This window comes from Anarrhichthys ocellatus, unplaced genomic scaffold, assembly GCF_004355925.1.
Source record: "Anarrhichthys ocellatus isolate YVR2014 unplaced genomic scaffold, GSC_Weel_1.0 scaffold327, whole genome shotgun sequence".
NCBI classification, from domain to species: Eukaryota; Metazoa; Chordata; class Actinopteri; order Perciformes; family Anarhichadidae; genus Anarrhichthys; species Anarrhichthys ocellatus.
Genome location: NW_022280328.1, coordinates 10786 through 22706, shown reverse-complemented (window position 1 = coordinate 22706; position 11921 = coordinate 10786). Strand labels below are relative to the sequence as shown.

Below are 11921 nucleotides of genomic sequence, written 5' to 3'. Positions count from 1 at the left end.
TCCTCCCTTCTCTCCTCTCCTCCCTTCTCTTCCTTCTCTCCTCTCCTTCCTTCTCTTCTCTCCTCTCACCCCTTCTCTTCCTTCTCCCTTCTCTTCCTTCTCTTCTCCCTTCACCACCCTTCTCCTCTCTTTCTTCTTTTCTCTCCTGTCCTCCCCTCTCAGGTGAAATACTCTACAATCCACAACTGCTTATTATTTAGGACACCGATGTCTCTCACAACCCCAATTTGTGATGTGTGCTAAGCCATGTTTTGGACATTTTCTCCTAGACTGGTGCTTCTTTAACCCGTGATAATGAAACTGTTCATAACGTGTGCCTTCATGTGCAGGAGTCCCAGGAGAACGGCCCCCTGTTCTCGGAGCTCAAGTTCTACCAGAGGGCAGCCAAACCAGAGAACAGTGAGTAGACCGCCCGTCCAGCGTCCCGGCAGCTCGCTGGAGCACGAGCACGTTTGACTGATGAAGTGGCCGCAGACACAGAGGCTTTGCCGCCCGCAGCACAGTAATTAATAATAAGCCAAAGCAAACATGCACCTCAGTGGCAGTTACTCCCAACCCACCCTCTCTGCTGCTTGTCTGAGAACTCCAACGCCTTCGTTTGGAGAGGCGGTGGAGAGAGGGAGCCACTCACACGTAATGATGCCCGGGCCTCCGCTGAGCCCCTGACCACCTGCCAGCCTGGTTGAGAGCCAGTCAGGCCGGCTGCCATGAGCCAGGCTCACTGCTTTGTCTGAGGGCTTCTGGGTGTGTGTTTGCAGTTGTGTGTTTACCTCAATACTGTAAGATTGATATTTGCATGCATGCATTATTACACTTACAAGGACAAATTGGTATTCTAGACAAAACTTTTGCCTACTTTTTCGCAAAGTTTAGGGGCATTTATTCAGACTTTTCTTGGAAAAGGAGAGTGTTAGACTGGGGGTCGAACATAGGGTATGATTAGACTAATTGTGATAAGTAACAACAAAAGTTCATCTAATTGCCATCATCCCCTTCAGACTGATTATCAGAACAACTAAGCAGTCCCAGGCAAGAGGGGTTCCCTTCTTTCTCAATACAACCATTTTAGTTTTGTGTTTAATATAGTTGTTGGTTTGACTTCTGTTATTCAGTCTTCTCAGACTCCACAGGAGTGTTGAAATTGAATGTGAAGCACACATTGACATAATTATCTTTCTTCTAATCTTGTTCCAGTGCAAAAATGGAAGCGAAGCAGGAAACTGGACTTCCTGGGAATCCCAACGTACTGGGGTTCAGGACTCGCTGAAGATAATGAAGTCAGGTATTAAACGTCGACCATAATGCATATCTGCCCCCTTTTTAGTGTAAAAACAACCTCTGCATTTTATATTATGGGTTTGTTTCTAATATATTGCATCTTAAGATGCCATCAGTATTCAAGTGGAGGATGTTGTTGTGACTGGAGCATTTGGATCAGGGGTAAATGCACGCATTGTGATCTGCTCAGCACATCTGAATAGAGAGGAGAAGTCACGCCCCTTCCGGTGTCCTCCATGGCAGTGATTCTTAACCATGGGGCCACCTAGAGGGCCGCAAAAAACTTTCAGTTTTGCACCTGTGGGCCGCGAGGGCCGCGGGACTGCATAGGTTATCAATTGAAGACACCAGAGATATTACTGTTATCCATGAGACTCTCAGTTACAATATAGCTTCCCACCACCTGGTGGCGGTAATGCGTCAGTCAGTTGTTTAACAAGCTCCAATAAGCAGAAGAAGACACTCAGCTAGCCGCTAGCCTGTAGCGAAAGTTATGGATACGTTTTTAAAAAGAAAAAATGAAGACCACAGTGGTGCCATACCCCCCCAAAAGTCTAAATGTGTGCGCAAGTACAATCCTGACTTTCTTAAGTACGGCTTTGTGAACGGAGGCAACGAGGCAGAGCCGAGGGCTCAGTGTGTGGAATGTGGGCTAATGCTATCAAACGAAGCACTGAAGCCTTCGAAACTAAAGCGACACCTAGCGACGAAACATCCAACGCTCGTGGGAAAGCCTGTTGGGCTTCTTGTTGTGTATGCAGATTTACATACACATGATAAATAAATGTCTTTGTGATCATCACATTGTATCATCTCATTTATTTGACAAGGGTTTTGCCTGTTCAACTCCGCGAGGACGCCGGCGTCCTCGATCCCCTCCCTTCCGTTCCTACAGCTTGCTTGCGCAAACTACATCACAAAACATGGCCGTGTTTGGTATCCCAGCATGCCCAAAATCCTCATATTTGCAAAGAAATCATTGATTTTCTTTAATTTCTTATGGATTTTTCACAAAAGGAGCCCAAACACACACTGTCCAAAGTCGCCATAACCGCTGCAAGTCGGATCTTGCAGCATTTCGACTGAAAAAGACACATTACAGACCTGACAATGTGCTAGCGGATGTTACCATGGAGGTAGTGGCTTCAGAAAACGCTAGTACTTATAGTACAAACCTTATCTTCCTCTTCTATAAGCCGTCAGCCAACGTATAACCTTGCGTAACTGAGCTACCCGCATGCTCGATCGTGCGCTCGGTCGCAGCCTTTACGCACACCAAGTCCGCTATTCACACACCACGTCTTCGACCATATATACATAGTTTTTGCAATTTGCAAAGGCTAAAAATAAAAGGAAAATAATATAATATCAAAATATAAAGGGAGAAACACCTTTAGAATTTTGAGTCAATTTTGTGTCAGAATATCATTTGGTTACCATGTGTCCATTTGGGTCTCCAAATATCCTTTTAGAGCTCTGCCTGGATCTCTTCATGGAAGAAACACTGTAGAATGGTCATACTTTGTCCAATCTTCTTCAAATTTGAGGCAGTTGTTCACTGATAGTGTAGTTACAGCCCTATACTGTCCTTTACCTGTACAGATACAGCCACAGGCAGTTATTTATACTGAAAGATACTTTTTTATTTTATGCGGACAAAAATCTTCAATTTTTACTGACTCCAAAGGCCCACTGCTCTGTTTCTGTATGACCTACAGGTTTTCTGACACTTTTGATGCATATAGTCAGAGTGGTTCAGAAGCTACAGCCATTTTAATTTGGGTATGTCATTTTAGGCGGTTTTGCTCCAAAATAGGGGTGGAGTTGAACAGGTAAGTATATAGTTATTGAATACAAATCAAACCAAGAGTGAGATCAATTAGTTAAACTAATAGTGTTAATATTTGAATGGGCCCCGGGACACTTTGTACTTGAAAAGTTGGGCCCCGAGGTCAAAAAGGTTAAGAACCCCTGCTCCATGGGACACTTGAAATCAGAAAGTCACTGGTCGCTTGTACATCAGTTCTCCTTTCTGGACCTTTGAGCTGATCTTGGGCTGTGGGTTCCTCAAGTGACACCAGCGTCAGCTCGTCCATCATTTCTGCTTTCAGAGATGACCTCCAGTCTGTCTTGATTCTGCGTACACAGCTGAATCCCCTCTCACACACAGACTGGGGTCACATTTTGCTGTTTGCTCTCCCTCTATGTTAAAAAAAATGGTTTGCAAGAATTGGCACAAATGCTGGATAGCTTTTTTTTTATTTTTGCATTCAAAATCATCCTTTTACCCTTTTTTATTTCTTTACCTTGATAAAACTTGGTATATTGGTAGGCCTTGGTACCTTGGTAAGACTTGGTACATTGGTAAGACTTAGTACATTGGTAAGCCTTGGTACCTCGGTAAGCCTTGGTACCTCGGTAAGACTTGGTACATTGGTAAGACTTGATACATGGTAATGCTTGGTACCTCCGTAATGTAGCACCCCGTTACCACAGACACCCAGTTCAAAACACCGTAAAGGCACGTACACAGGAAGCAGTGTTGTGAAAATATAAATACTTTATTGGTACAAAACTAGGTGGAGTAACCAGTGACAGCTGGTTTAGCGGGCAGGAGGAGTTCACAGACCATGCGCTAAGATCGGCATCACAAACAATTTAAAGAAACAAAACAAAAGACCAAGGCAGCGTCCCACTAACTAGAAAAGAAATGAAAACGAAAACATAAGTAATCACAAATAACTGCCAATAAACAGAAAACGAACCCAAAAGATTATACTTCAACCCACCTGTTCAGCAACCCAGCCACCCCCACTTGGATTCCCCCCCAGCTACCATTGGGTGCACTGCTCAGGAAGCTCTAAAATAACACAAATACAACATTACATATTCCTTAATTGTACCGAATTTCCCCAGCACATGAAATACATAAAAATATATATACCTGAATCAGCCATCCCCAAACACACGCTGTCCCCTCCGTAACTGATGCCTCCCAGACACTGCGCTACCGACGCAACTTATGCGGCCTCACGCTACGTCTCCGCTTGTTGTGGGAGAGAAAGTAGTTGGACTCGGCACCCCCGCTTGTGGCGGCGGAGACAGAGAGGAGATTCAGCGCAGCCGCTCGTGACGGCGGAGAGAAAGACAAAGGACGCGATTTGCCAGCAGGTGCATCTTTTCACCTAATCAGGACCGTGCACCTCATTACCGGTCCAATGGACCCAATAGTTTCACCCCGTCAGTTCCACTTGGTTACAGACCATCGCAAGCAGAGAGTCGTCCGAATCGGACTCCACCTCAGGAAGTGAGGACCCAGCCACTCCCCAGTCCCCCGGTTCCTGCCCATCCATCTGTACGCCTGGACCACAAACGCGCAACTCATTTCTATGTAGATTGCGTTGGGGTTTCGAGAAATCAATCGGGACAACAGAATACACAGGCAGGTCACCACCCAGCTGAGCTATGACTCGGTGAGGGGTGGGAAGCCACACATCCTGAATCTTATGCCTACCTGAAAACTGACGATTCCTTACATACACAAATTGGCCTGGTTATAAAGGATGGTCACCTACAGGCGTGCCTGCATACCTTTTACGAGCTTCCGCTGCATGCTCCATGTTCTTTCTAGCCCGAGCGTAGGCACAGCCCAACCTCCTCTGATGCTCCTCAACCCACTCATGCACATTACCGTCAAAATTCTCCCTATCCTGTCCCAGCCAGACATCCAGCGGAACCACTCTCCAGTGGACATGAGAAAATACGGCGAGTAGCCAGTACTTTGATGTTCAGTGGTGTTATAAGCATACACCAGCTCCGGAAGGTACTCAACCCACCTCCTTTTCTGCTCCGGGCGCAGGGTACGCAACAGATCATGCAGCGTCCTATTGAAACGCTCACACTGTCCGTTCCCCTGGGCATGATAGGGGGTTGTTCGACTTTTTTTCATCCCATACAACCCACAGAGACACTGGACAACCCCAGCCTCAAAGCATTTCCCCTGGTCAGAGTGCAACCTTGAAGGGACCCCATAGGGCTGAATCCAATGTTTCACCAGGGTCTTTGCGACCGTTACTGCACGCTGGTCTTTGGCTGGCACCGCAACCGTAAACTTGGAGAACACATCGGTAAAAACCAAGACATTCTCTCATCCATCTGACGACGGTTCCAGCACGGTGAAGTCCATTGCAACTACTTCCAGCGGCCTAAAAGCCAACAGACTCCCCAACCCTGCAACCACCCTTGGCCGTGGTGCTTTAGAAACAATACAATGTTCACAAGTCTTACAAAAAGCCTCAATGTCTGCAAACATTCCCGGCCAATAGCACCGACTTCGAACCAACTTGAATGTTCTTTCCACCCCTTGGTGCCCATGGTCAGTGTGCATGCGAGCAAGCACCTCTCGGTGTAATACTGCTGGCAACAAAAGCTGCTTAATTTCTCCCTCCTTCTGATCACACAGCGTCCGGTACAGCACACCCCCCAGCTTCACAATCCTTCCCCATTGTCTCAAAAGTCCAATTGTTCTGTCACATTCCTGCAACCTCTCGTCCCTACAAGGTTTCACACCCCTCACCCAGTATGTTCGAAAAGATGATATTATGGAATCTACCTGCTGCAGACTAGCCAAGGCCGACATGTCAAATGAGGGAAAGTTAGACATAGAAGCTTGCTGGGGGCTGGCACTGGTTTCCTGACACAGAGCCGTTCGATGGGGTTTGGACAGAACACTACGTGTGTCCTGAAAACTTTGTGCCACTCCTCCCCCCTCTGTCCCCTTCTGCTCTGCATACTGCCTAGAGAGAGCATCCGCCCCTGCATTCTGGCTACCTGGCCGATACACCAACTGAAAGTCAAACTGAGCAAGTTCAGACACCCATCTCTGTTCTACAGCTCCAAGCTTTGCGGTGTTCAAATAGCTCAGTAAACACTGTAAACTTGTTCCCAATCAGATAATCCTTAAATTTATCCGTAACAGCCCACTTCAACCCCAACAGCTCCAGTTTCATGGCGCTATAGTTCTCCATATTCTGCTCCGATGACCGGAGGCCACGACTTGCGTATGCAACCGGCCGTCGCTGTCCCTCCCCCTCTTGCGACAAAACAGCCCCCAACCCTTGATGGCTAGCGTCAATCTCCAGGAAGAATGGCTTGCTAAAATCTGCATACCCCAACACGGGAGCGGAAATTAACTTTGGTTTTAATGTTTCAAAAGCATCTTCACAGGTTGCATCCCACAACTGGCCAAACACGGGGAGCGAAGAGGCTTTCCTACCCCCTTTAGCTGACAGCAGTGTGGACAGAGCGTGGAGCGGGACTGCCAATTTAGCAAAGTTTCTCACAAACCTCCTGTAGAAACTAGCAAAACCCAGGAATGATTTCAACTCCGCCACACTCTGTGGTCGACGCCACTCTGCAACCGCCCGAATCTTCTCTGGATCAGTAGCCACTCCAGTAGCTGAAATGACATGTCCCAGGTAAACAACTTCGGACTGAAAGAATGAGCACTTACTCAACTTGACCTTGAGATTAAACTGCCCCAGCCGGGACAACACCAAATCTAGGTGCTCAATGTGCTGCTCAATGGTAGACGAAAACACCACAATGTCATCCAGATACAGGAGGAGTGACTGGAACCTCTGATCCCCCAAAATTCGTTCCATCAACAGCTGAAAGGTACCTGGCGCATTACAGAGCCCAAATGGCATCCGTGTAAATTCATACAAGCCAAAAGGAGTGCAGAATGCAGTCTTACTGCAATCTTTCTCAGCCACTCCCACTTGATGGTAACCACTCGCCAGGTCCAGGGTGGTAAACCACCTTGCCCCACTCAAAGCATCCAAGGACTCTTCGATACGTGGAAGAGGGAACGCATCTCGCCGTGTTCTCGCATTAAGCTGCCTGTAATCCACACAGAGCCTTAGCGACCCATCCTTCTTCCTCACTATCACCAAGGGGGAGGAGTAGGGACTACTGCTTTCCCTGATAATGCCCTGCTGCAATAGCTGTGCTATATGCGTTTTGACTTCCTCATACTGACTTGGGGGTATACGCCGGTAGCGCTGCATAACCGGGGCTTCATCCAGGACTGGAATCTCATGCTCTATCACGTTTGTAAACCCCAAATCCATGTCTGACGTTGCGAAGACCCCAGAATGTTTACTCAGGAGCTGCCTCACTTTCCGTACCTGTTCAACAGTCAGCCCTGGAAATTCCTGTGTGGCTACCTCCGGGGGCAGCTGCTGCCGCTCCGCAACCCCACCAGTCCGTTCGCACAAAAAGACTCGCTCTTCCTGCGGCCCTACTCGTTCAAATGATACAGGGACAGTACCACCCGACACCACTTCCACTGAATGTATTGGGCAAAGGCAGGTCTGAGATGCAATGTTCACATCCACATGCCCTACATTCACCACCGGCACCGCAACCTGTCCATTCTCCACTGGAACCACTGCATTGGAAACGAGTAACTCCCCCGGGAGGCTCCCCTCCCCAGCCCCCAATGACTCCACACACACAAATGAGGCTAACAAAGTCTGCCCAGGTGGAACTGACACAGGTACAAAATGCATGGATTCAGTCGGAACACAGAAATGTACGGTGGAATAGGCAAAGCCTATAGGTGAAACAGCCTGCTCCTGCTGACAAACCGAGAACGCCAAACCCCACACTTCATCCGAATCAGACGCCGAATCCTGCTCGGCCTCTGATGCCAACTGCTCCATTTCATAAAACCGCTTGATTACGTTCATGCCCAATATGCAAGGAACAGCTATTTTCCGATGTAATGTCGCGGTGTCCGTAGGGTCCCGAACAACCAGAATACCCCTCCCGTTTGCAACCTTGCCCAAGGCACAGACATCCCTCTCGAAATACCCCAGGTAAGGAATGCCCAACCCATTTGCCGACGACGGGGAAAGCCACTCAGGTTTTAAGAGTTGGCCTAAAATGCTGCTCAAAAATGTCTCTGTAATAGTTGACACGTTAGACCCAGTGTCTAGGAGGCATTCAACTTTCACATCACCCAACAAAATTTCCACAGTTGGACATTTGCCGACCAAACATTCATATTCCTCCTTTGGAACTTCAAAGTGTGAGCCTGACTGAACCTCACCTGTAGCTGGACTCATTACCACAGGGGGGGAGAGTTTCCCTGCTGCTCAGCTACATGGGCAAACCTGTCACGGGAGACCTCATGGCGCAACACCGGAGCACCCCTCTGTTTGGAGCCCCTACCCGACACTGTCGCGCCATGTGACCCGCAACCCGACATTTAAAACAAATAGGCTGACCATCAGCGTCAAACCTTGGCTGCTCCCCACGTACCCCTGGCCGGCTAATCCCTAGACCGGACAAATCAGACACTTTCTGTGCCAAATCAAAAATCTGAGCCTGCTGTTTCTTCAGCGTGCTCTCAACCTGGACCTGCTGCTGCTTTAAAGTTTGCAGAATTTCCACCAGCAGTGGGTCAGGTTCGGGGAGAGCAGCTGCAACCACTGTATTGGACTCCACAGCTCCCATCTCACATGAGTTTGTCACCCACCGAATCTGACCAACCGCTGGTTCCCCATCTTCCCACCTCAACGCCTCCTCGCGTAACCCAAAGAAAGTGATTTTTTTTATTCTGCCGAATCACCTCACGCTACGTCTCCGCTTGTTGTGGGAGAGAAAGTAGTTGGATTCGGCACCCCTGCTTGTGGCGGCGGAGACAGAGAGCAGATTCAGCACAGGCGCTTGTGACGGCGGAGAGAAAGACAAAGGACGCGATTTGCCAGCAGGTGCATCTTTTCACCTAATCAGGACCATGCACCTCCATTACCGGTCCGGCAGACCCAATAGTTTCAACCCATCAGTTCCACTTGGTTACAGACTTGGTACCTTGGTAAGACTTGGTACATTGGTAAGACTTGGTACCTCGGTAAGACTTGGTACCTCGGTAAGACTTGGTACATGGTTAAGACTTGGTACCTCGACAAGACTTGATACCTCGGTAAGACTTGGTACATTGGTCAGCCTTGGTACCCCGGTAAGACTTGATAAGCCTTGGTACCTCGGTAAGACTTGGTAAGCCTTGGTACATGGTAAGACTCGGTACCTCGGTAAGACTTGGTACTTGGTAAGCCTTGGTACCTCGGTAAGACTTGGCACAGTGATAAGACTTGGTACATTGGTACGGCTTGGTACAGTGATAAGACGTGGTACCGTGATAAGACTTGGTACATTGGTAAGCCTTGGTACATTGGTAAGCCTTGGTACTTCGGTAAGCCTTGGTACATTGGTAAGGCTTGGTACATTGGTAAGGCTTGGTACTTCGGTAAGCCTTGATACATTAGTAAGACTTGGTACATTGGTAAGACTTGGTACATTGGTAAAGCTTGGTAAATAAAGGGTGCTAAATGTCTGATTCAAACCTTGTTCTTCTTTTGACAATATTCTCAAACCAAAGAGACGTCTATATATCAGGAATTAGGAGCTGAGATGTTATTCAGAACTAGGAAAAGAAAAAGATGTGGACCTCTGATGTCTTACTCGTCCTCTCAGGTATCGCTTCATGACCATGGACCGACTGGGCAGTGACCTTCAGAAAATCTGTGAGCGCAGCAGCGGTCAACTGAAGAAGGCCACCGTTCTCCAACTCGGTCGAAGACTGGTGAGATCATCTTCATGTTCTATGTTCATTGATTGTTGTATGAAGAAGCTGGATCTGGTCTGATAATGACCCCTCTTTAACCATGAGTTGAACAGAACAAACCTCTGACGTTGACTTCTAAATCATTACAATCTCCTCATCATGATTGTCATTCCTCTTGTGTGTGTATCCTCTGTTTTCTGCCTGTGCCAGGTGGATGTACTGGAGTACATTCATGAGAATGAGTATGTCCATGCTGACATTAAAGCTGCCAACCTCATGCTTGGTTGCAGAGACCCTGAACAGGTCAGTCCACAAGAGAGCTGCGCTTATTATCTTTTGTGTGCATAAGAAGCATCTTTTTCAGCCGCAGGAACGAGGAACACAACACGCTTCATCCGCAGTGTCTAAATTCAGTTCCGGGGACATTTCACCCCCCCCAAAAAGGCTCTGGTCAGGGGGATAGTACTTTCTGAATGTATAGGAACTTTCTGGATGAGGTTTGCATGGATGACCGTCGCTGATTGGTCAAACACACACAGTGCCGCTGCTTCAACTGTATTGATTACTTCTTAAAAAAAAGAAAGTACTGCAGTTAAATTTTACGACCATTTTAGGACGAGGGGAGAATATTCCTCTTTGATTAATAACAAGTAAAAGTGAAGTTAGGTTTATGTTCAACTTTCTGACTCAATTTAAAAAGGACTGAGAAGAAAAAGAGAGGGAGATGGTGCGAGCGGTAGACCAGAGGGGAGACAGCACGGAGCTGTAAATGAGAGGAAAAAAAATCTTTTCTAAAGCACAAATACATAAGCATCAAACACTCAACAGGTGATTCTCTGCTCTGCATTTCATTCATTACATCCAACGTGCATCAGTAAATACTACACAGCAGTAAATTACGTTGCAGTGGCACAAAACAAGGGTTTATTTTTATTTGAGATTTTTAGATGAAACACTGAACTGCAGGCTGCAGAGTTTGTTCACCTTTTGACCCCCAGCAGCCCTCATCAGTCTCCGGGTCTTTAGGCGTCTATGGAAAGGCAACAATGGGCTGAAGAAACTTTTAGTTCCTTGAAAAGTAGTCCTGAGACTAAAATGACCAGGTGTTGTGAGGTCTGCTCCATTCTACAGAATACACACTTTATGTATAAAATGCAATCACGGGCTATGCTGTTGAATCACTTTGTAATGTGTGTGTGTGTGTCCTGTAGGTCTATCTAGCAGACTATGGGCTGTCCTACAGATACTGTCCTGATGGAGTCCACAAAGAATACAAGGAGAACCCCAAGAAGGGTCACAATGGAACCATCGAATACACCAGCCTCGATGCCCACAGAGGAGTTGGTAAGCCTTCCAATTGATGAGCAGAGAAACTGCTCACATACACAACACTCAGGTAAGCTGTTAGCTGGTATACGACACCTTCTGTCCGGTACAGAAATATTTCACGTTACAGAAGATAAGGACGCTCTGTGACTTTTAAGTTAATGCTAATGTCAACTTTCTTTCATTTATTTTTTACATTCAAAGCTTCTATTGAGGTTTTTCGACTGAAGCTGTCATCATATTTTACAACGTGTTGAACACAGGCAGCTCATTTATAAATGTACAAAACCAACCAAGACGAGAGCGGGAGTTGGGTGATTGAAAGCACGTATGATTTACGTACAGTAAGAGTCTAGAGGGAGGTTTTTCAAGTCCATCTTAAAACTAAAGATGTTACATTACATTAGATTACATTACAGTCATTTAGCAGACACTTTTATCCAAAGCGACTTACAATAAGTGTATTCAACATAGGTATTCAAGAGAACAACTAGTCACCAGAAGTCATAAGTGCATCTCCTTTAAACAAGCATCTAAGACCATAAACCAGAGCAAATGTACAGAAACAAACTAATATAAATACAATAAGTCCAACAAACTAGTATGAATACAATAAGTGCAACAAACTAGTATGAATGCAATAAGTGCAACAAACTAGTATGAATACAATAAGTGCAACAAACTA

The 11921-nt window shown here is 46.7% G+C and overlaps 1 protein-coding gene across 3 annotated transcripts in view; it reads left to right on the top strand.

Moving 5' to 3' along the window:
• vrk2 (VRK serine/threonine kinase 2) overlaps nt 1-11921 on the top strand; it is a 44783-nt gene that overhangs the window by 22083 nt on the left and 10779 nt on the right. For all 3 annotated transcript variants that reach the window (XM_031879623.1, XM_031879622.1, XM_031879624.1), the window contains 5 exons: nt 330-399; nt 1195-1282; nt 9820-9928; nt 10121-10213; nt 11122-11254. In XM_031879623.1, coding sequence (XP_031735483.1) covers nt 330-399; nt 1195-1282; nt 9820-9928; nt 10121-10213; nt 11122-11254 — 493 coding nt within the window. The remainder of the gene's footprint in view (nt 1-329; nt 400-1194; nt 1283-9819; nt 9929-10120; nt 10214-11121; nt 11255-11921) is intronic.